Here is a 25,946-nt window from a genome sequence, read left to right as displayed (position 1 = left end):
TATTTTAATAAATAAAATACACATCTTCAAAAACAGATTGTGTATTTGTATAAAACACTACATATGTTTTAAAATATTCATTTTAAATGTCAAACTAAATATTGGGGAGTCTAGCATTTAATGTAAATATACATAAATGTGTACATATTAAATTCAAAATACACAGCACAAATACATTCAAAACCTAAAAAAAAGTATAAACAGTACACATTCAAATCATAACGTATATTTGAAACCTACACAAAAATGTACTTTGAGTAAACATACATAAAATGTGTACATACAACACAAAAATTAAAAATTAATACTAAATTTAAAACTACACAAAAGTGTACATTAATATTATATTCAAAACCTATACAACAGAATACACAAATTCATCATATTAAATCCTTCCAGAAATAAACTACTTTATTTAATATGGAGGTCAATGGGAACCAGAAATTTAGTTCCCAACATTATTTAAAATATCATCTTTTGTGTTCAACAGAGGAAATAAACTGATGTTTGAAACAATTTGAAGGTGAATAAATTATGATATACTTTTAATTTTGGGGTGAACTGTCGCTTTAATAAATTGGACTCCAGTAGTAGTTTCGTTTCTTACGATCATATGATCACGTTGTTGCCGTTTGTAACCGTCGTTCCAAAACCGCCAATCACGTCCCACGGTCTGATAACGTTGTCAAAACGCCAGCCAATCAGAGCCTTCCTGGTGCGGAGGGACTGAAGTGAAGCTTGTAAAGTTTACAACTGAAACAAAATGTCTGGAGGCAAAATAATAAACGTGAATGTCCGCGACGTGAGATTCCCGACGTCGCTGGAGCAGCATGGATCGGACGCAATGGTTCGTTGCTACGAGACTCGCTTCTCTCTGTGGTGTTGTTTATATCAGTCTTTTGTCGTTTCATTCATTCACCAACAACATTAAAGTGTTCCAGTCGGTAATGAATGTGCTTTATCCAGCACACAGATCCAGATTACTCTGTGGCGTATGTTGTTGTTGAGACGGAAGCTGCTCTGAAGGGTTATGGCTTGACTTTTACGGTGGGAAGAGGCACGGAAATCGGTGAGCTTCTCAAATCTATCAGTAAATACTGTCACATCATATGACCAGTGTGACAGGGTATTATTTCAGTAACGATACAAGCCTGACACCTTCTGGAGAAAAAGTGTCATCAAGTAAAACTCCTTTATAATGGGATGAACATGAATATTGTTTTCCATAATTCAAAACTAATGCAAATATGAGCGAAACCAGCAATAAAAACAATGTCTTTGCTGTTTATCTTCTTGATTTTTTTTATTCTAAAATCTGTGAAGTATAGTTAGTGTTGTAGTCAAGACCACCGTGTGTTGAGACTAGGGCTGCCACTAACGACTATTTTTATATTGATTATTCTATCGACTAATTAATCGATTAATCTATCGACTAATTTATCACAATTTTCAACAATTTTACTTAAAAACAACTTATTCAACTCGCAACGTTGGCCTTCAGTAGTGTACTATAAAAAATAGGGGTGGGGAATCTTAAGCACTTAACGATTCGAATATGGAGATAGATTTGTGTCTTTATTACATGCGATAAAATAAATGATCCGAGAGAAAAAAAAAAGTTTGAGAGAAAAAGTTATCACAATGATAGCAAAAAAGCATTTCATGAGAGAAAAAAAAATATTTGAGAGAAAAGGTTTTCATACCAATAGCAAAAAATAATATTTGAGACAAAAAAAAGTTTTGAAAGAAAGTATTTTCTCATAGAACATTAAATTGATTTTATTGATTTAATTGATTTTAATCATTCATTAAATTGAATGATTTTATTAACAGTTATATTCAAGATTAACAAACTCTAATGAAACATAGGAAGCCATACAATTGCAAAGAACAATCATTAAGAATTAACAGTTCTCAATTTACAACTAAGTGTGACAATTTTTCAGTTTCTTTAGAACATTTTAACAAAAAATTTCTTTAAAGCAAAAAAAAGTTTACTTTGGTTAGAGCCACAAAAAAATCTTTAACTAATGCCGAAGAAAAACAACTTTAGCGCTCGCTGAGAAGCCAAATTCAGTGTGTGCGCATAACATCTCACATGAGGAAACCTGCCGAGCTGCAACAGTCATGAGACATTTAACCAATCACTCGCCAAAACGAACATTATGCAATAGTTCAGCAATATTCGATAAGTCATTCCAAAAATGATGCCACAGATGTTGGTAGGTTTATGTCCCGGCCTCCGCATCGGAGATATAGGAGTGTTATTAATCATTAATGGCCAGGAAAGCGCCGTATAGCCTACTTGAGCACCACTGCGTTATTTTGGCTCAGAATTTCATTTGTTGGAAATAGGAACTTAATTTAGAAGTGCTTTTGAAATTAAAAACTTTGCATTTAATAGGCAAAATACATTTTTGAAATGGAGAGGCAGACACAGAGCGGCCAGAGAAGCGGAGGAGCGACTGCTGAGAGGCGTTTGAGCAAAACTGCGGAAAAACTGCATAAAACGTGCGGGTGTTGAACAATCTCAGCGGGAAAAGTGTCCTCACGGGTGTATCTTAAACGAAGGCAATTCACCAGCATACGGACATTCACTATCAACGGGTTGTTCTGTTTGGCCGGTGACCGCGCACACACACACACAGTGGTGAAGTGGCCGATTGAATTGAACACTGAATCGTTAGATAACGAATCGCGATGCATCGATGCATCAACCTTTTCTCCCACCCCTAATACAAAAGTATAAATGTAAACAAGCCCATGACAAAATGTAAAACTAAAAAAGTCAAAATGTAAAAAGGTACAAATTTGTGAACCAACATAACACAAAAAAGAGAATATCAGCAAATACTTTTTATATAGAATAGTGTTGTCACGATACCTTAAACTGGCGTTGCGATCTGAGTGAAAGGCGGCTGCGCTTCAGGTCAGAGTCCCGGCCGCGCCACACTTTTCTGTTGCTTTCTTTTTCCCTGAGCTGCGCGTATATATTTGACTGTTCTGCTTCCATTGTTTAGTGAACCCTCACACACGTCCTCAATCCTGCTGTCACACAACGACACAAATTAAGAAATATTGCTCTTATTAGAGTGCTGTCAAAATACCGGTACTAATACAATGTCATATCGTACCCAACTTACCCAGTCGACTAAAAATATTGACTGTATCGACCAATCGCGGCAGGCCTAGTTGAGACCAAGACAAGACCAAGACAGAGACCAATGTGTGTTGAGACCAAGACCAAGACTTTGAGGGGTTGAGACCAAGACAAGACCAACACCAATGTGTGTTGAGACTAAAGGCCTGTACACACCGGGACGAATATCGCGCGCGCTTATCGCCAGCGTTTTTCGTGCCGTTTTTCGGCGCGTCTTGAGTGTTCACACCCAAGCGATTTTCACTGGCGCTGCGCCGAGTGAACGTGCACATTCAGTCGATGCGCTCCCGGTACACAAGATGGTGCTGCGGCACTTTAAGCCTCTGACACTCGCTTGTCACACAGAAGGAGAAGAGAGACAGTATTTACGTGCTTGCCAAAACCATAGACATATTATGTATATGGACAAAATCATTCACACACTTTTTGCTAACTGGCAAGCAGCATTAGCAGTTCATCTTCTTCTTTGTCTACTTACTACTTCTTCTTCGTATCAATGTGTGCTCGGCAAGAGCGTTTTGTGCTTGAGCGCCACCAAGTCGTGTTTTACTGTCACTTCAGCAGCTCCAGGCACGTGAACAAAAGCGCCGATCTCATTGGTCGGCCAGTTTTTTACGCGCCGCGTCAAAATAAAAAAACTAACCCGAGGCGTTTTTTTAAAAATGACGCTTTTACGCCTGCCGTTTTGCGCGTCGGTGTGAACACTCACATTGGCGCCCATTGTTTAGTCCTGAGGCGTTAAACGTCGGCGATAAACGCGTGCGAAAATCGTTCCGGTGTGAACAGGCCTTAAGACAAGACCAGAAATCATGTTGATGGATGTGATTATTAACGTTAGTGTAGTCTAAAGCAGAGCAGGACCGAGTGTTGTTGAGCTGAGGAACCGCTGGAGTTGGTCCCAACCGTCCCATGAGTGCAGCGGCGTAATGATATTAAACAGCGTCTGAAAATAGGCTAACTTCTGTCAACATAACCAACGTGACAACCTGCTTACACAGAGAGCGCTGGGGACTTTTATCAGGCGCTGTGTAATATCATTGCGCCGCTTCACTCATGGGACGGCTCACAGCTCTTGATCATTACGCAGGAATGAGAGTATAGTTCCTAGTGCTAAGTCTTTGTCTTTGTGCTAAGCTAGGCTAGCGGTGCGTCCGTCAGAGTTATGGCATGCACGGAGATGAGATGGGATGTATGGACTTATCTAACTCTGGGGGATACGGTGAATAAGATAAAGTCCCAAAAAGTAGGCATGTTCCTTTAATAAGATGAACACAACACACGCCTTGCGAGCAGCGGGACTTTTATTATGTCGCCGGCGCCTCTTCCGCTCCTCCGCTCATGAGTGTGAGGTAACGCAGCTCTGTTGATCATATTAATTATGCCTTTGTTAAAATAGCAATTTCCCACGATTTACAAATAGTTGAAAACATTTGGGATATTGTAAGCAGGGTTGCCAACTTTCACGCATTTGGCGTGACACTCACGCTTTCAGGCTCTGTCTCACGCTCTCACGCTGCCCAACTTAATCTCACGCCAAACTGCCAAACCTGCTTTTGATATTAAACAAAGTCTAAGCTTTTAGATTTGTTTAAGTTTTAATGCGAAATTCAAACAATAAATAGCGTTTTGGCGCTAATATGGCATAACAGTTAAAGCCAGAGTGTTGAAAAACGGAGATGCGACATGCTCTCTCATCTCGGGGGTGCGCGCGCGGTCACGCGCTCCACGGAGCTCTCTATACTTCTAGCGCTGTGTCAATGCATTTGAATGGCTTGATACACAACATCTCCACTTCAGGTGTTTGCAGCGAGTTTTGGTAAACAGTACAGCATAGTGTGCATTGATTATTACGTCAACCATACAGGATCGTTTTATTATAGAGAGTGATGGAGATGCAACATTGTTAACATTAATGTTTTTCCTGTATTTAGCCCTCATACACTCATACACATTGATGGTCAAATGTGACCATACACCTTAACTATTTTTCAATTGAATAAATGTTCTATATTTTAGTTCAAAAATATTAATTGAATATTTTGAGATATTTTGGTACTAAATACTATCTGTGCAATAATTATGGTCCTGACCACTTAAAATATTTTTCTTCTAATATTTTTCTTATTTATATTACAATTAGTATTAAGGTTGAATTAGAGAATTCTTATTCAAAGAGGCAAATTAGAGTCATTTTGTGGCTTGAAAAATAATAATTTCCATTTGTAATGCCATTACCCACTGGTGCCTTTATGGCTCTTTAATCAATATACATGTATCTAATCTAGTTGCTCAAAAAAGTATTGCAGTTTTGCATTTTAATAAATATTTTGATATGATCAAACACTAGATTTCTTTAAATGGGAAATTTTAAAATGTTAATAACGTACATATCCTTATTTCCTTATATGTACAGCAGGCTATGAATTGATACTGAAATCGATATAATCGTACGGTAATTGGTTAAGTATAGGGTTGGGTATCGTTTGGGTTTTTTTCGATTCCGGTGCCAAACCGATACTTTTAAAACGGTTCCGGTGCCTAAACGGTGCCTGAACCGATACTTAAAAAAAAAAAAAAGGCCACAAAACGAGGTGGACGACATTAAATGGCTTTTTATTTATTTATTTTTTATTTAAATTGAACCATTTATTAAAAGTTTAATGTATACTTAAATGTATGAATATAAATAAATACAAAACACAATTGACTTATTTACAAATTATAATTGACTTATTTACAAATTATAATTGACTTATTTACAAATTCACAGTAAAACCTAAGCCACCTAACCCAACTACAACAAGCCTAATTTAACTCTAAATAACAGTTACAGTAATAACAGCAGTCGTCTGTATTCTTGCTCTGCTACAAACCAGCTTCGAGCTTCAGCTTTATTTTGAAATATGATCATATTCTCTGGCTAAATATTTTTGAACGCATCATCTTAATGTTTCCATGGCGACGCGTCATGTTTCTCACATGACACACAGCAGCCGCAATAGCGCTGACAGCTCAGCTGTATCGGGTTTATTTCGTTTTTTCTTTTTATTCAAAATATTCACAAACTTCTTAACTGTGTCATGAACTATCTGATGTTCAAATGTGTGAGTGAATGTGTGTTAGTTGATCTATAAAGCGCAATGGGCGGCGCCATGTTAGTTTATGCCTCAGAATCGGATCTGTCGGATTTACAACACTTGAGTTCATTCTCGTCTCACAAAATACATGAAAGTAAGTGACCAGTGAACTGGAAGAAGAATAGAGTAAACGATATAGCTACTATATAATGTGCATGTATCTGATGTGAATAAAACACGTAACGTTAGTCAAATTATAACCGTCTGAAAGGATTGTCATAGCCGCTTCCATAGACATCAGTGTGTGTTTTTTGCTAGCTCTACTTATGAGCATTTAAATGTCTGAAACCTGAAATAAACATGATGTGGTTGAAAACACTGAATAGTTGTCATGAGTTGTGATGTGACCAGCGCTGAGCGTCTGTCTCTGGCTCAGCTAAAGCGCGAAAGCACGTTTGAATTTTGGCACCGAAATGAGGAACCGAAATCTGCGTTCTGATTCGGTCCGGTACATACCGGTTATATAAGTACCGGTGCCATATTGGAACCGGATTTCAGTACCCAACCCTAGTTAAGTACCCCCCCCCAAAAGAAAAGAAAATCTCACTCCAACCTGATCTCAAAAGTTGGCAACCCTGTTGTAAGTACTCGACTGAACACAATATATAACACTGGCCTAGTGGTTTTTGGATATTTTACTGAGAGAGAGAGAAAAGTTACATAGTGCACCTTTAATTCCACATTATGATATAAATGCCATTGTTTTGGACTATGTGATACTAATCTATACCATTGTGTGTGTGTCTAGTGGTATGTGCAGTTAAAGCCTTATCTACTCTGGTGGTGGGAAAGACTTTGGAGGAGATAACCGGAGACTTCAGAGGCTTCTACAGACTCCTGAGCAGTGATGGTCAGATGAGATGGGTGAGTATCAGCTGCTTCAGCCCTTTCATCAACACTTCCAGGGCTCCAGACTCACTTTTTTCACTAGGAGCACAGTGGCCCCCAACTGAAAATTTTAGGAGCACAACCAGAAAATTTAGGGGCGCACACCGTAAATCAACATGCTAACCAAATCTACTAATTTCCACTGTATTACTAATGGGGATGGGTATCGTTAAGGTTTTAATGGTATTACTATGTTTGCCGATACTGCTTATCGATCCGGTACTTTAACAGTATTCTTATCGGTTCTTTTTATTATACTGTTTTGTTTTTTTTTATGAAAAAAAAAAAAACATAATTAACATGGCTTTATAATCTGAAAAGTAAAATATCTATATAAAAAGAAACCGCAATGTTTGAACAAAAATATAAAACATCTATTTGTAAATGGACCAGTGTGCAGGCGTTCGGAAGGTCTGCTAACATTAATATTACAGTAAAGAACAAACCTACAAAGAAATCTAATAAAGTAGGCCCAATGAAATTTAAAATAACATGGCATAGTTTTCACTGTATAAATTGATAGATTAATGCTTATAAAAGCTAAAGTTATTCATTCAAGAGATGTGAATATTTTCTCTTTGCCTTTTGTTTGATTCGAATGAATGGCTCAATCGTCAGCAGGTTTATTAGACGCTGCCCCTTTAAGACCAAATGCAGAACTAATAATATCATATTCTCCCATTTCTTCAAACTATTTACGCCCATTTAAGATATAAACTGTTAAACTACTCTCCAATCCGGTCATTTTGACACAGGCTATTTGTTGTTTATTTGATGGTTTAGATGTGCACACGAAGCCTAAAATATTAAGTGCAAGTCGGTCCATTTCGCAGCACACACGCCGCCTTGAAGTGGGAAACAGCGTCTCTTGCGCAGATTATTGAGCATTTAATAGCTCTTTATTATCAAACACATCCCGCAAGTTTAGCAACAGTAGAGACTGCAGTTTACAACAATCACTGATTCTGACGTTTAGTTTAGGTTTAGGGAGAAATGACAGCACAGCTGTGAAGGGAAGGATGAGCTCGACACAACACGGCTATATATTTTACCTCATATCTTCTTTTTATAATGTTAAAATTAGATTAATATTACTGCACATCCCTAAAGTTTAACCTCTTAACTGTCACCCCCCTTTTTGAGAATACACATGAAAATGCACTATCCAAACTTAAAGGGCTGTAATTCAAGAATGCTTTGGAATATAGACCAAAGTTTGGTCTCGTTTTAAAGACGACGTTCTGCAGATTATTGCTGAAGTGAAAGCAATTCAAAATATGAAAGTATGAAATAGTTATGGAAGTTTAAATTTACTGTAAATGAAAAATACTGTACTAAATATTTTTTATTTCATATAAAATATATATTTTACAAAAAAGCATTTACTCTAAAATTACTATAAAATCAAAGCCATATGTCTAACCAATTTGTGTTCCAAATTTGAAGTTGATATCACAAAAATTGAAGTCCCCATGAGATTTTGTTTAGGGTGCTGTACCAAAAATAGCCACCGGGTGTCATTCAAATTCCATTTATTGTTGTTTTGATGCATTTTCCTGTAAATTTCTGTCCAAATATTACTTCCATCACAAAACAGTCACCAAATATGGACCCTTGAGACTCAGACTTTTCCGACAATATGCGTTTTGTCAAGATTGGAAAAGATTTTGAATATAAAGTAGTTAAAATAATTGTTGTAATATGAAACATGACAGCGCCCACTAGGGGAGGAGCCCACTAGAATAATTTAGAGTAACGTTTCCATGGCAACACAATGTCCGATTTCAAAACGGTTTTCACAGGATGAATTTTGAGTTTGTAAGCTTTCAAATGATACCTAATTTGTGATAATTACTTAAATATATGATATGAAAAAAAGGCGATCAAAAAAAGAGCACCAGGCGTCCCACCTGTGGGACGGTGACAGTTAAAGGTTAAGCACATGTGCGACTGGATGTAAAATTCAGTCGCACACTCTCAAATTTTAGTCGCAAAATGCGACCATTTGGTCGCAGTCTGGAGCCCTGACTTCATGTTCAGATGCATGAACACATGATCTCGCCGATAGATTGGGCCAGAAAAAGGAGTAATCCAGCTGGCGACGGCAGCCATCTTGAACGCTGTCTGGGATTTATGGGCACGAGTGGAGGGGAAGGTGAGCAACGAGACAATTTGCACGGATGTTGTAAGAATTCATGAACACAGAATATCATTAAAGGTCAGAATGAATGTGTTTTGCAGCCCTTGTGGAAGCTGCTTGTTGACATGGTGAGTACTCACTTTTAAACATGTCTTTTAGGTGATTAAATGATCGCGATTAGGATGCAATATTACTTAATGGTGCTCTTCCGTCATTTCTGACTTTTGAAATGTTAAAAATCACAGCTTCATCAGAATGATATGAAACTTGGTGAATTTTCTAGCATTAGGTATATAAACACAAAAAATTGGGGTCATGATTTGAGCATGCTAATTGGTCGTAAAAAAAAGTAGCGTTCATTGTCTTCGGTCATAAATGACCGACCATAGGAAATGAATGGGAAATCTGTAAAAACACAATTTCCCAGAAAAAATCTAAAACTTTATAATAAATAGTCTGAGATTTTTTAAATATATATTCAATCCATCAAAAAAAAATCTTTAAATGTGTTCAAAAGAGAACTAGGGAATTCTCAAGCCTCTTCATAGAGACCTCTAGTGGTTACACCCATGGTTGCAGGATTTCTTAAATAGCCAAAAGAGGGCGTTAATCTGCCTTCAAAAAATATATTTTTTTTTTTGTATAATTTTCAATGGCAAAAATAGACCATAATTATTGCATAAATATAAAAAAATATCATCAAATCATATCAAAATACAAAATTAAAAAGAAAAAATATTATTGAAGAAAAATAAATTGCATTGGTTTTACTGAGGTGGAGGAAGTTTCATTTTTAGGTGTCCGTTCACTTATGACCGGGAAGACAACCAATGCAACCCCTAAACCAAGAGCACCAGAGGGTTAAAGAAGGCATTAAAGAGATATAGTGGCTAACTGTATTTCCATATTGTTACACGTTTGAATCAGTGAATTGGGTTTAGTCACAAATTTAAAAATAAATGGATAAATCGTGTTAGGAAAAGAAATAGGGCACATTTTGATTCCATGCTTCACAGTAAAAAAACAAGGACTTTTTTAAACATGTTGAACGTCATGTTTGCTGAATGTGTATATTTGTGAATCCTCCGCCTAGGGCCCTGAGAAGTTGATCAGCTGTATTGATTTCAGATATATCACTGATGCACTGACAGAACAGGAAGCTTTAGGTGAGGATTTAATCAGCTGTTGTTCATAACGCATTACTACTTATACTCCATAATAACACTCCTTTTCTCTTTCTTTTAGATATTTTGATGAAAGCCAAAACGGGGCAGAAAACAAGAGGTGAGATCAGTTCACAAAGGCTATAAACAGTGTTATTTAATCATACTATAATTTTAAAAAAAAGTGCCATTTGATCACAGAAGCACATACATGCACTACCAAAACTTCAAACGTTTGGGGTCAGTAAGATTTTTTATTGTTGTTGCTGGAATAAATTATGTTTTTTATTTGATCAAAAGTGACGATAAAGAGTTTTACATTGTTATTTTTTTCAAATAAATGTGGTTATTTTGCACTTTCTGCTCATGGAAGTATCCTGGAAAAACCATTAAGCAAATATAAGCAACATTGATAATAATCATAAATGTTATCATCATATTATTATGATTTCTGAAGGATCATGTGACACTGAAGACTGGAGTAATGATGCTGAAAATATAGCTTTGATCACAGGAATAAATTACATTTTACTATTTATTCGCATAGAAAACGCTTATTCTAAATTGTAATAATATTTCACAATATTACATTTTTTTTCTGTATTTTTGATCAAATAAATGCAGCCTAGGTGAGCAGAAGAGACTTCTATTAAAAACATTTAAAAAAATCTTTCCAACCCCAGACTTTTAGGTTGTGTAGGTTGAGAAAAAGGCATTTATTCTTTGCACTGTTTTAATGTTTGTTTGTTGTTTTTAACAACATGCCAAAGAGTGCGAGTGTAAAATAGAGCTCATTCTGCCATACTTTTGATAATCCAGCAATATTCTTTGTGATGGGCATTAATGAAAAGCAAAACAAAAAGCAAAACAGGGGTCCGTTCTTCGTACCTCACTAACTCAGTTAGCTGGATTAGATTGTTGATGATTTGGCATGATCTTGGATTGTTTGGTTCTTCGAAGCTCATCCTGGACTTCATAGTAACAGGTCCGGAAGCTTAAACCTGCTCGCGGGCGGCTTATTTCATGTAAACAGGATTAGATTGCATCTTGAGGTGATACTTAAAATCTGTCCCAGCCACTGCTACTTTATTACAAGAGTTCATTACTGAACCAGGGGCAATAATAATAATTTTAAATAATAATAATAATATCAAAATGTTATATTGTATATGTATATGAGAATGTATATCATATTATAATGTTGTGTATAATACTATAGACGCAGCCACTTGATTGAGCGATTTATTTGTGATGGAATAATTACTTTATAATTTTATTGGAGGTTTACACACATGTTGTACATTACTTTAAGTGATGACTGATATTATGGGATGGCTTGATGCAACGCAAGAGATGCAGATAATTTGATCTTGACCCTTAAGAAACTTTAATACTGCCATGTTACAAATCTGCTTCAAATTGAATTAAAAATTAAATTACAACATTGAAATAAAAATGTAAAGGGTGTACAAATACTGTATAAAATCGTGAATATAAATACTTGGTAATCATGTAAACAAAAAAAAAACATTTATCATTCATCTATTATAACTTTTATGTTGGTTTGGTCGTTTGGCTGTTTCCTTATAAAGGTCCAGATATTCGTGGGGTTTTTTTGTGTAATTTGTCACGTTTTTTGCCAGGTGGCTTTTTTAATTATATGATGTCATTACGTTGCTGTCTTGACGCCAGCCAATCGCTGCATTGCTCGTGGTTTCGAGTACTGATGCATCTGCCCTCTTAAAGCTACACTGTGTGATATTTTCCCCCATCTAGCGGTTAAAAGGTACATGACCATCCAGTGAATATTAGTTTCTCTTCCTCTCAATTCCGATTTCGTTTTAACTACTACAGTGGCCCATTTAGTCCAAGATTAACATGGCTTCCAGTTCGACCTCGTCCACATTCGACACGGTGCCATCGAGTGTTAAAACGCAAAAGGTGAAGCTTGAATTCACGGGTATGTCCCTCTTTGGCTGATGTACTTTCAAGATGGAGGGGCAACATGGCGACCCGCATTCGAACCCTCACCCGTATGTATTTTCAATGGCATATTATAAACTTACGAGAATACTTTATTACTTGAAAGAAGTAAATATGCATTAATGAGCACATATATTTTTGAAAGAACTAAGTGTTTTTAGCTAAGAATAAACTAAAAAAGTTACACAGTGTAGCTTTAAGGGAACACAAGAACGCGCAGTAATCTTAGATAATTTATTCCAGATATTTTAATCCAATCCGCAAATAAGTTTGAAGAACCAAATTAGTCAGACATCAGTTATCACGATTAGAAGATCTGGGATCTGTCAAATCATCTCAGATGTATTAAGCGAGGTACGAAGAACGGACCCCAGGTGTGTGTGCACATCCAAAATCAGCCCACATTGGGCTGGACAAGAAAACTAAAAAGGTAGATATATGCAGACTATTTTTCTAAATAAGCTGTAATTCCAGTGTGCGGACATCTTTACGACTTTAAAGACGGTGTGAAACGGAAGCTGTGCTCGTCTTTTTCTCCCTATTGTGCCGTATATCCGAGTGAAACTGCTTCACAAACAAGAACAAATGTAGGTCGGAGCTTGATGGAATGATGGGCGGGGCTTGATTTTGTCTGTGTGGAATTGATTGAATGGTTGTGGTTTGCTATTGGTGGATCTCATGTGAGGGACAGGTTGCCCCGCAAAAATACTGGTCTTTCATCCTGACTATGAATTAAATGGGAATGAAATTAAATACAGTTTATTGTGTAACCAAAAACGTATATATAATGCGTGACTTTTAATTATAAACAAGCTCGAAATACACCGGGACTCTTATTTTGAAATGTCTGCGCCTTACTATTGCAGTTGCTGGATGCTCATTCAAGTTCAGGAAATAAAATATGCATTGTTACAACCATCTAAAACATATTACTATATAAACATGGTAAAGTAAACATTGTCATTATTCATCAGCATTAGTTCATAAACAATTGCCTGGCATAAATGTGTGTTATTCATTGATTGAGCCGCTCTGAAGCGCTGGATTGGGGATGTTTGAGCCTGTAGGCCGTGTGTTTTCCAGCGGTTAGATCAGTTCAAATCAAATGTGCGCATCTGTTACACAGGACATCAGTTCTGACTGGATCTCTTCCCTAATCGTCCCTCCCTAACATTTTCCTCTCGTTTTTATTTGTTGACGAAAACGACAGTTGATTTTCGTCATAGTTTTTGTCATCCAAAACTAGTTTTTATTTAGTTATCGTCTCGTTTTCGTCAGTGAAAAAAGATTGTTGACGAAATTAACACTGCGTATAGCCGAGTGAAACTGCTTCACAAACAAGAACAAATGTAGGGCCTGTGTCTGTGTGGAATTGATTGGATGGTTGTGGTTTGCTATTGGTGGATCTCATGTGAGTGACAGGTTGCCCCGCCCTCGTCATCAGAGAAGAGAAGAGATGTTATTCTGATTCAAGATTACAAGGGCATATGAATGTAAAAAATAATGATGTGCACGGATAAATCATTTATCATAAACAAATAAAAACTGTCAAGCTTGATTTCATGGTGACTTTAAACCGCTGCAGAGGAGCAGATGTTAAGAGAAGGCTATCCTGCCTACACCACTTCCTGTGCCTGGCTGGGCTACACTGACCAGCAACTCACCCAGGTTCGTCTGTCCGTTGGCTGTTCTGGTTTCTGTTATAATCATACTCTGACATTAACAAAGATCATTTGCTTTGAATAGCTCTGCTCTGAAGCTCTTGCCCAAGGATGGACTCAATTTAAAGTGAAGGTGGGGGCTGATTTGCAGGATGACATTCGCAGATGCAGCCTCATCCGAAAGCTGATTGGACCAGACAGAACCCTGGTGATTCTTAATCAAACAAGTCAAAACAGTAGTTAGATACCTCAACCAGATCAGAATTAGCTTAAAGGGTTAGTTCACCCAAAAATGAAAATTCTGTCATTAATGACTTACCCTCATGTCGTTCGACACCCGTAAGACCCGCGTTCATCTTCAGACACAAATGAAGATATTTTAGTGTAAATCTGATGGCTGAGAAAGGCCTCCATTGGCACAATGCACTTTACACTCTCAAGACCCTTAAAAGGCACTGAAGACGTCGTTACAAAGTCCATCTCACTACAGTGGTTCTAAAATAACTTTATGAAGTGACGAGAATAGTTTTTGTGCGCAAAAAAACCCTAAATAACGACTTATATAGTGATGACGATTTCAAAACACGGCCTCATGAAGCTTCGAAGCGTTATGAATCAGTGAGTCGAATGAGCATTTTGGATCGCGTGTCAAACTGCTGAAATTTGCCGATCCAAAATGCTCATTCGACTCACTGATTCATAACGCTTCGAAGCTTCATGAGGCCGTGTTTTGAAATCGTCATCACTATATAAGTCGTTATTTAGGGTTTTTTTGCGCACAAAAACTATTCTCGTCACTTCATAAAGTTATTTTAGAACCACTGTAGTGAGATGGACTTTGTAACGACGTCTTTAGTGCCTTTTAAGGGTCTTGAGAGTGTAAAGTGCATTGTGCCAATGGAGGCCTTTCTCAGCCATCAGATTTACACTAAAATATCTTCATTTGTGTTCCGAAGATGAACGGAGGTCTGACGGGTGTCCAACGACATGAGGGTCAGTAATTAATGACAGAATTTTCATTTTTGGGTGAACTAACCCTTTAAGTTGCTCCAAACTATGAATGGAAGGCTGCATTTGGCAGGAACGTTTACAAGACCTCTTGTGTGTGTGTGTGTGTCAGATGATTGACGCCAACCAGCGGTGGGATGTTAGCGAAGCGGTTACTTGGGTAACCAAGCTGGCAGAGTTTCGCCCTCTGTGGATTGAGGAGCCCACGTGTCCAGATGATATTCTAGGTCATGCTTCCATCTCAAAGGTAAACTGGTTCATTATGTTCATTATTAGAGCGTGTTTGTCAGGTTTTTGAGTTTTTCTGTCTTGTTTTTAGGCCCTTGCGCCCTTTGGTATTGGAGTGGCCACTGGAGAGCAGGTGAGTGTATGGATTAGGTATAAAGGCCCGTTCAAACCAAGAATGATAATGAAGATAAATATAGCTGCGAGCAGCAATTAATGGGGCAAAGCCCAAAGAAGCCAATAAGACATGCCAACATGGCAGGGAGGGTTAGACCAACTGCAACAATGAGCAATTAAAGGCATTTTAAGATGATTTTAGGCAAAATGGCTGAAAAATCATATATACAGTCACTAATAATATGATTTAATGGTTTATCACTTTTGACCAATAGGTGGCACAGTTACAAAATTGATGTGGGGTGGTCAGAGTGAGGTGACAATGGCAAAGTTTGGTGTCATTATGTCAACGCACTGCAGAAATACAGCCTCAATAGTAATTTTGGCATCATTCCTCAAATTCGTCGCTGCGGTATACGAAAATGGTTTTGTCTGTTGACACAAAATTAATAACTTTTTTGCTGTCATGGTCTGAAGATGTTACGATTCGATTTTGGTGAAAATCAGACATATGATCTAGGAGGAGTTCAAAAAAGTAGGTTTGTAAAGGAAATCAAAATGGCGAACAGGAAGTTTGGCCAAATATGGTAAAATTGGGATCTATGTTCTTGGCATGACCCAAGGAATCTGGTAAAATGTCAATAGTCAAATTTAATAAAAAGTTATTAGCAGTTTTGTCAAATTCATTATAACTTTTGTCCACAAAGTGGCAATGCCCCGAAACTTTTTGAGTACTATCAGGCAGGGCTTAAATACGGAAAAAAATATAAATCGGTTCACTCTGAACAGAAACGATATTTTAGCGTTTCCGTTTTTGTTTGATTTGAAAAAATACCGGTTAATAACGTAATTTTAATTTAGCCTATACTTTAAACAAATATGTATGAATAAAGACTTTCACTCAAAAATAAGATAACGTGAACGTGATACTTACACTTGAACATTTATTTCATAACATTGTTAAAAGCACAACAGAAATACCTGCATTAATTACAAAGCATAAACAGCTGGAAAAATATTGACCCTGTGTCAAAGTGGCCCTATATGCCTAATTCTTTTCAGAAGAGTGATAATATTCTTTGTTCATAACTTTTTTTTCCAACACGACTTGTTTTAAAAATTACTTGAATAAAAAAATAAATAAACTGGATAACCATTGCTCTTTTAATGCACCGTCAACTGCTAATTTCAAAGCAAACGCTGCATTACATAGTCAAATTCAGTCGGTCGATCATTTAATGCAGTATAACATTGTAAAACTACAACAAAATTTATACCATTTAATACGAAGCATCAACAGTCCATATCGAAAACATTGACCTGTCCTGTATTCTATTGGCTACATTTGGCTAGAAAAATGTGCGATAGATGCTAGTAACGTTACTTGGCTTAAACGGAATCCATAAACTAGCCTAAATCAGTCTATTTGAGCTTAAAGTCTGTACTACTTGTGTAAACGTACGAAAAGAATGTCTTGCGCATTCATTTGGGTACTTGTACTTGAGGCATGAAAATGCGCGCTCTACAATGACTTGCGTTACCGGTAGATTCATAGATGACATTTCACTCATGCTTGATCCGTCAATGTCACATGCCGTACTACTCAATTCATGATTGGTCACTGCCAAATTAAAATATTAAAGAGAACGATAAAATAACGTTATTAACCGGTTAATGGTCATTTCAAATAAACATTTCTGTTCAGAACGATTCAAATTGATTTTGTTTTCGTTTCGTTTTTGTTCCTGTTAAAATGTCATTCGTTCCTTGAACCGGTTCAGAGCCCTGCTGCCAGGGCTTGGTGCCGAAGACACATAACGAGTTTCGTAGTGATACGCCAATGTGTCCGTAAAATATAGCACTTTTTGACTAAATTCAAAATGGCTGACGCCCAAAATGGGATATGGTATGGCTCGGCATGATGCCCCGAGTTTTGTTATTTTTGGCCAAAGTATTCTTAAGTTATCATCAAAAATATAAATGTTTTGTATCTCTGGACCACTAGGTGGCACTGTGCCGAAACAGCCTCAGGTCATGGTTGCCATAACACACACTAAGTTTGGTCAGAATATGCTAAAGCGTTGCGGAGATATTGCCTGAATTTCATTTTTGCGGTCACTTTGTCAATTTCATTTATGCGTTATTCGAGAACAGTTTGACTTGAATCTAGGCTCTCTCAAGAAACGCTTGGGCGTGCCGCACTGAAGACTTGAAAGTAAATGCCCACGGCTAGGATTGGATAACAGTTTTGCATATTTCATGAGCTTCAGCTCCCCCGTGAGTACAACGTGAGGGATTGTTTTGAAAGCGTGTGGGGAAACGGTAACCGGAATGAATCGCCCACAGGACTCGCAAAATATCTTTATCAAACAAACACAATGATTCATCTCTCATCCACCCGTGATTGATTGGAATGTTATTTTTTATTACTTGGCCCGTGCGATTGGTGGATATAACCGCAAACCGTACACACACACAGCGCGCCCTTCAAATATCAAGTCAAGAGAGTGAACAACGCACCTCAAGAAAGGAATGTTATTTCACTATTTCGCCAGGCCGGGCTTACGTTTTGGTAGCCCATCTGGAAAACACATAGCCCTGGGACGTTGGTATTTGCGAGCACTGGCCCATAAACATGTCAGAGTCTGATCCCGAATCGCTATAAACCAACAACACCTCAAATAAAGGATTCTCCAGCCTGTGACAGCGTGCTAAGGTATACACATAATCAATACGATCTGTAACAATGCAATACTATCACATATAAAAAACATGTTTCACTCACATTAGTGTGTTGCTTCATTCATTCACGTAATCTCATCCTGTCTGCAAATCCAGTCTCTTGTTTACAAACGAATCCGTGGTTAAATTAAGGAAACGATGCTCAATGTCTTCCCCACGAAAGCTGGATATTCATTAAAAATAAAGTTCATCCATGCATTCATAATATTGGAATCCGAGTGAAGTTTATGTGGTATGTTTATTGCTTAGAAGTTCGACACGTTTTAGCTCTATGTCGGCCTATATCATCTCAGGCACGAGACGGTGGGCGGGGCTACAGAATCAGGCATACATATTTATCTGTTGAGGCGGCGACATATTCTGAGATCTCTCGTTTTCTGAGCCTGGTGTCAATAAAAGCTTTTCTTTGACTTACAAGGAAGTTTTCAGCTCCGCAACTTTTCCCATTAACTTTTATATATCAAAGGCTCAAGGGAAAGTTGATTCGATTCATCGCCTCTTTAAAACCCAACATGAAAAAGAATCGTTATAAGATTGTGATCCTGCCTGAAAAAGAATGTGAAATTATATTTTTGCCATATCGCCCACCCCTAGTGTGTTATTCTTTCATATTTTGAATGATTTTTAGAACTATATCTTTCTAGTTATCATCTTTGATGTGAATGGGCCTTATGACACGAGTTGTTCAATAGCATGAACTCTGTCATGTTCAATGCCATTTTAAAGAGATATATTTTACCCAGAAATTAAACTTCTGTCGTCATTCAATCACCCTCAGGTTGTTCAAGCAAATACATTTACTTCTGCGGAACACAAAAAAGATTTTTGGAAATCTCATTGGTCCCCATTGACATCCATTGAATCAGATCATTTTAAAGTATCTCCTAGAATAAAGTTAATTTTGAGATTCCATGTGTGTGTTTGCAGTGCCATAACAGAGTGATGTTCAAGCAGTTCCTCCAGGCCTCGGCTCTACAGTTTGTTCAGATTGACAGCTGTAGGGTGGGCAGTGTGAATGAAAACCTCGCCATCATACTCATGGCTGCTAAGTTCAATGGTAAATCGAATGCCTCATTTGCTTGTGTATGGAATACAGGAATGATTATCATCTTGATTTGGGATGTCTTGTTCTTGTGTGCAGTTCCAGTGTGTCCTCATGCCGGGGGTGTGGGACTGTGTGAGCTTGTTCAGCACCTCATTTTATTCGACTACATTTCAGTGTCTGCTAGTTTAAATAATAGGTATGTGTATTGAAAAAAATGTGTGTATTCCTTTTTTTTTTTAAAGTGTAATGCTTTGAAGCCTTGTGTCATATGTCTGTCTGGTCTTGTGTAAGCACATGACTTGTATTTTGTGGTCATGTCTCCTGTCTATTGTCTAACCCCGCCCTGGTCATTGATTAATTTGCCCCACCTGTTCTCCCTCATCACCTGCCTTGTTTGTTACCTATTTAGTCTCCTTGTGTTTGCTGTGCTGGGCTGGTTCGTTCTGTCACGGTTGGTGTGTGTGAAAAGGAACGAGGACTCCAATGCAAGAAGAGAGGGTGGTTTTTATTAAATAATAAAATAAAACTAAACCAACTGAAATGCATACAAGGAATCAGGAACAAAACGTCCGGCACAAAAGACAACGGTGATGAGGGAGAACAGGTGGGGCAAATTAATCAATGATCAGGGCGGGGTTAGACAATAGACAGGAGACATGACCACAAAATACAAGTCATGTGCTTACACAAGAGAGTAATTTTTGGAGTAATTTCAGTTTTAGGTGAACAATTTCTCGAGTTGATTGAGTTGAGTTTTTGCTCTGTGTATTAAAGGATGTGCGAGTATGTGGATCACCTGCATGAACACTTCAAAAGCCCCACCATCATCAGAAACGCCCACTACATGCCACCAAAGGTAAGATTTAAAAGAAATATGGCAAACTCGCAAAGCAAGGGATGTATTGTGCTATTGCACTGTGAACAGTTGGTTAGGCACTAAAAAGTTTAACTCAACGAATAATTAGGGTATAGTTGTACTGGAAAAGCATGTGGCCGCAGCGCAAAGCATTATTTTTCAATAATTTAATGGTCTGGTCATTTGAATTTTAGCAATTTTGCTTATTGTTTCAAATTCTTGGTTTCAAGGTCAATATTTTTACATTAAAAAAAATATTTTCTTTTTGCAAAATATTCTGTTGCGGCTGAATACTATCAACCACCTGGGACCCAGAAAAAAACGTTTCTTTAATTTAGTATTTTTTCATGTCATTACATTCTTTAGAGCATAAGAAACAAATTTGAAACAAAAAAAAACATTTTCGAAAAATGATATTTTATTCCTCTGTAGCTGACACCAGTACTCAATTATTTAAAAAATAAAATTACATGAAATTGCATGTATTGACAAAAACAATGGGATTTATTTTTAGGTTTCAGGATTTTTTTTACAACAAACTTTGTTTAAAGATGATTCTGAACTATGTTATGAAAGATATAACGGAATGCATTGATATACCGTTTTACTTTATGCAATATGTGTGTAAGATGACCATACTTGGATTTTCCCATTCAATGCAATGTATCTGTACACTGCATCTAATTTGCATATTAATGTGTTCTTGCTGCAACATGTAATGAAAATACAAGTGTAATAATGGGAGTAATAAATGGCAACATTTTCATAATAATATCTAATATATCATAGGAATATTGATATGTAATTTCTTTCCCTATTCACCTTTTGTGTCTCCAGAATGCCTGATAAACATGATTTAAGTCCCCACTACAGTGGACATTTATGAAATCAATGCCCTGTTTTGCAACAGAAAGTCATATTTTGATTAGAAACCCCATAACATTTTCCTGAGATGTTGATTTATTACAAACAAATTTGAAAATGAATCCGATTTAAATTATAATTACAAAATATGATCATATTTCCATAAGAGTGCTAAACATTAATGTCAGCCGTTTTTAAAGACCAAGAAGTTGTTGTCCTGGTGAAACCTCCAAACATTATCTCTGCAAAGCCCCGAATGTGCTCTTAAAACTGTGACATGTTATGATGTCAGAGAAATTCACTCAAATATAATGTCCACTACAGTGGACAAAAGTCTATTTCTGGGTCCCAGGAGGAAATGTTGCCTTGTTTTAACAAAAAATACAACAGCAAAAAAAAACTAGACTAACTAATATAAGTTTCAAACATTATTAAAGACAAGGGAACAGTCAGTAATAAAATAAGAACAAATAAATTGGCGATAGCACAAATGAATACAACTAAAGGTTCAGAAATGGGAATCAAATGTAAAATAACACTGAATAGTTGTCATAAATAAAACAGATTAATCCTTATTAGTTACAAAAGTTACTCATCCATGATCAGTGTGTCAGTGATCTTCTTTTGCTCTTTTATTACCGTTAATGACAGACGTCAGCAGGTTTATTAGGCTGCTGTCACTTTAAGAGCTGCATGGATCCAATACACTGATACACACACGTTTACTTTCTCAACTGTTTACACTCATTTAAGACAAACCCGACTGTGTTCATGAGGATATTTTGATATCATTGTGTGTATATTCGAGCACAAGAAGACGCGAGAGAGAACTGGATTCAGTATTTGCGTGTGTGTGTGTGTGTGTGTGTGTGTGTGTGTGCGCGCTCTGGATGTGTGCAGGCGGTACAGAAACAGTGCCCAGGTGCCCAGTTCAGTTCTGTTTCACGTCTTCTTCTGCTTGAATCGTTTAAAATCACATTAAAATGCGCATAGAGGAATCAATAAGTCTGCGCGTCTTCTCAATACCTTAATCTGGAGTCACATATTCCACTTCTACTGTGCCACGGTTAGCTCACGCTTATGAGGTGTTTGTCCCTCAAACGCTCTGTGAACTAGTTCATATTTGTTTGCTTGATCAGTTGTTTTTGGTTCTTCGAAATCGCTGTAATACTTGGAAATACTTTAGCTATGCAGTTATAGAATAGATAGATATATATATTCAAGTCAAATGTAATAAATATTCATAATGTAAACAATTCTTATAATGTAATAATAATGTGAGCTCATGTTGAAATTAGGGCTGTCAAAAGATTAATCGCTTCCAAAAGAAAAGTTTGTGTTTACATAATATATGTGTGTGTACTCTGTTAATTATTATTTATATATAAATACACACACATTCATGTATATATTTAAGAAATATTTGCATGTATATACTGTATATACATTTATATAATCTATAATATATATAAATATAAATGTTTTATATATAAAAATATTTTTTTCTTAAATATATACATGCTTGTGTGTGTATTTATATATAAATAATGATTAACAGAGTACACACACATATATTATGCAAACACAAACTTTTATTTTGGATGCGATTAATCTTTTGACAGCCCTAGTTGAAATACAATTTATTTTGGTATAATAGGCCTATGCTATTAAATGTATAACATTATGAACTCACTAATTGGTAACTCAAATTAATACTTCTCAAATTAATACAACTGCATAACGATATAATGTTAAATGTAATAAATAATCATCTTCATCATGTAATAATTTTAAATAAAAATATGCATAATTGTCATTAAAATCACAATGCAAAATAAAAAAATAAATGACACTTTTTAGTGTCCTTGTTACATATGTTGCATGTACTTACTGTAGTAATAATAACAACAGTAAATTATCCATAATTACATGCAACTAACCCTCAACTAAAACTGGTAACACTTTATTTTACAGTGTCATTGTTACACGTTACATGTACTTACCATAGTAATAACAGTAAATTATGAATAATTACATGCAACTAACCCTAAACCAAACCCTAATCCTCTAGTAAGTACACATAGTCCATTAATATTACTCAGTACTTAAATATATAATTACACTGTAACACTGACACCATAAAATAAAGTGTAACCCAAGGCAGTAACCTTGTAAAAATACCTTACATTACCCAGTACTTTCTAAGATAAGTACACATACATAAGTACACCGTAAGTGGACATAGTGCGAGCAGAAACAGTATAGTAAGTACATGTTAATTAATATTACTCACTGCTATGATTGCACTCTAACAAGGACATCTTAAAATAAAGTGTAGCTTAAATATATCAAATAAATAAATGGCTCCATTTGGACAAACATGTATCAAATGAAAAGTGTGGGATATGGAGGTTTTGTAGCAATAGCATGAATGAGTGTTTGTACATCTTCAGGACCCTGGATTCTCCTGTGAAATGCTGGAGGAATCCGTGCAGAAGCATCAGTTCCCTGAGGGAGAGGTGTGGAGAGCCATGGAGAAGCAGGAGAAACAGTAAACACACACACACACACACACACACACTGACCGCTGAGGAAATGACCACAGTAATGCCTTCAGAACCAAAGCGAAACCCTGACAGATTCTCTTGATTGACAAACTATGAATGGGGAATTAAATGCTGATTTTAAGGGATATGATTATTTTCCTCTTATTTAGCTATCCTATTGTAATGTTCTTAAAGGTTAAATGCTTATGTTGCAGTCTGAACTGTACTCTTCTGTGCAATCATAGAGGAAATGGAACAAGTGTGTGCTGAAACTTACTAGTCTAGACAAAGAAAATGTGTAAGGGGCCATTTTGCATGAAAATGCAATTGTTTGTTGACGTTTCCAGACATTTCCAATCATCTGCCACTCATTTTTGTTCAGTTCAGGTTTATTTCTATTGCACTTTTCACAATATATGATTCACAGAAAATGTTCTGATATGAGTGTGTCTCAATGTGCAGTAATATACAGCTATAATATAATCTGTGGTTAGATAATATCATGTATTCAGTTTTGATGACACAATAAACGTGCTGGACAGGGATTACAACTATACGCATACTGTTAAAATATATAAGGATACTGGAGAGTTTTGTATGTTTGATAATGATTAATAGATGATTAAACGATTGATTAATTACACCAACATTGCTCATGTTTTCTTTTAAATACTAACTTTGACCTTATACGTGACCCTGGACCACAAAACCAGTCATAAGGGTCAATTTTTGATTTATACATCACATGAAAGCTGAACAATTAGCTTTCCATTGATGTGTGGTTTGTTAGGATATGACAATTATTTAAAAATCTGGGGGTGCAAAAAAGTCTAAATATTGAGAGAATCTGCTTTAAAGTTGTCCAAATAAAGTCCTTAGCAATGCATATTATTACTAATAATACATTTTGATATACAAGTATTTGATACACTGCCGATTTTCCAAGTTTTCCTTCTTACAAAGCATGTAGAGGTCTCATATTTATAGGTACACTTCAACTTTGACACTTCCATTGATGTGTGGTTTGTTAGGACAATATTTGACCGAAGTATTTGAAAATCTGGAATCTGAGGGTGCAAAAAAATCTAAATATTGAGAAAATATTCTCAATATATACATTAGCAATGCATTTTACTACAAATAATACATTTTTGATATATTGACTAAATATCTTCATGGAACATGATCTTAATATCCTAATGATTTTTGGCATAAACGAAAACTGTATAATTTTGACCCATATAATGTATTGTTGGCTATTGCCACAGATAAACCCGTGAGACACAGGACTGGTTTTGTGCTCCAGGGTCACAAATGATGTATTTTACATACTTCCCCCATTACAATATCACCAGCAAGTGATTGATTTTCATAAGGACACTGTGTATTATTGGCCATGGGGAGGCAGTGTTTCTCTTTCCATCGAAGATCAATGTTTCTATTGAAGACTAAAGGGCATTACATGCACAGATGCATGAACTCTTCACAGGCTTTTAATGATGAAGAATCAAAGCTTTGTGCTCACACTGAACTCTTTGTTTCACGAGCAGGGAAGGGAATCACATGCAGGGTTTATGATTACTATATTTACAGTCGTCCATCCAATCCAGTATGTCCAAGAGGTTTTTAATGAACTGAGCTTATGAACGCAAACACAGCATTTTGACATGAAATGAGTTACTCAGTCGGAGTACAAACAACATGGACTGCGTTTCCCAAAAGCAGCATCTACGGTCAACTTAGGCTTGTGATGCTTTTGGGAAACGCAGACATGATTGATTCCAATTCCTATGAGACTCACTAAATCATATAACCTGCTCACTGCACAAGTTCACATCGGTTCACGTCAGTGGAACAGCCACAACACAGACCATTTGCTAAGCAAAATGACCTTTAAAGGAATGCTTTCCGAAATGAGATGAAATGCTGTACTTTTCTATAACAGACACTTACATTTCTCCTCTAATTTTAGACTGCTTTTGCTTTCTAGCCATGAGACTGAAGGTTTTTTCTTCATCTTCACTACAATTTGGACATAATGTGCTCCACTTACATCCTTTTCTTTTAAATAAGATTAAAAAAAAGATTCTATACATCATTTCATTTACAAAAACTATTTAATAACGTACAAAAAAACCCCACAAAGGTGTTACAGAAGTGCAATATGAATAGTATTTAATTTCACAATGGCACTTTTCCCACAATAAAAGAATGTAGAAAAAAAAAAAAAAGACTATTATGTATAAACAATATCTATCACTTTATAATACAGGTGCACTAAAATGCATTCATTCATGCTTAAAGGTGCAGTGTGTAATATTAATGAGGATCTATTGACAGAAATGCAATATAATATACATAACTATGTTTTATCATTTATTAGAATGAGGCGTTTCGATCTACACACACCA

The 25,946-nt window shown here is 36.4% G+C and overlaps 1 protein-coding gene across 3 annotated transcripts; it reads left to right on the top strand.

Annotated features, from left to right (window-relative positions):
* Positions 1-601: 601 nt before the first annotated feature.
* On the top strand, positions 602-25,731 carry enosf1 (enolase superfamily member 1). 3 transcript variants are annotated; one of them, XM_079806768.1, is made up of 15 exons: positions 602-847; positions 967-1,069; positions 7,046-7,161; positions 9,254-9,340; positions 9,427-9,453; positions 10,419-10,491; positions 10,571-10,609; positions 14,057-14,139; positions 14,218-14,340; positions 15,253-15,387; positions 15,460-15,501; positions 19,152-19,281; positions 19,366-19,465; positions 20,044-20,125; positions 23,443-25,731. In XM_079806768.1, exons 1-15 carry the CDS (start codon positions 764-766, stop codon positions 23,542-23,544), a joined length of 1,326 nt encoding a protein of 441 aa, XP_079662894.1. In that variant the 5' UTR covers positions 602-763; the 3' UTR covers positions 23,545-25,731. The 3 variants fall into 3 exon arrangements, with proteins under 3 accessions (XP_079662894.1, XP_079662895.1, XP_079662896.1); XM_079806769.1 differs by lacking the exons at positions 9,254-9,340; positions 9,427-9,453 and having other exon boundaries at positions 712-847; XM_079806770.1 differs by lacking the exons at positions 602-847; positions 967-1,069; positions 7,046-7,161; ... (2 more) ...; positions 10,419-10,491; positions 10,571-10,609 and adding an exon at positions 12,589-13,374 and having other exon boundaries at positions 13,423-14,139.
* Positions 25,732-25,946: the final 215 nt, after the last annotated feature.

Source organism: Gobio gobio (genome assembly GCF_949357685.1).
Source record: "Gobio gobio genome assembly, chromosome: 2".
NCBI classification, from domain to species: Eukaryota; Metazoa; Chordata; class Actinopteri; order Cypriniformes; family Gobionidae; genus Gobio; species Gobio gobio.
Note: the sequence above shows the minus strand (reverse complement) of the source record. Positions and strands in the feature narration are given on the sequence as shown.

What these genes read in the sequence shown, in the direction of transcription:
- enosf1 (XM_079806768.1), top strand. Translation starts at nt 764, where the DNA reads ATGTCTGGAGGCAAAATAATAAACGTGAATGTCCGCGACGTGAGATTC. An exon ending in GGAAGCTGCTTGTTGACATG is followed by an intron (nt 9,454 to 10,418) that starts GTGAGTACTCAC and finishes TCCTCCGCCTAG; the next exon opens with GGCCCTGAGAAGTTGATCAG. An exon ending in CTGACCAGCAACTCACCCAG is followed by an intron (nt 14,140 to 14,217) that starts GTTCGTCTGTCC and finishes TGCTTTGAATAG; the next exon opens with CTCTGCTCTGAAGCTCTTGC.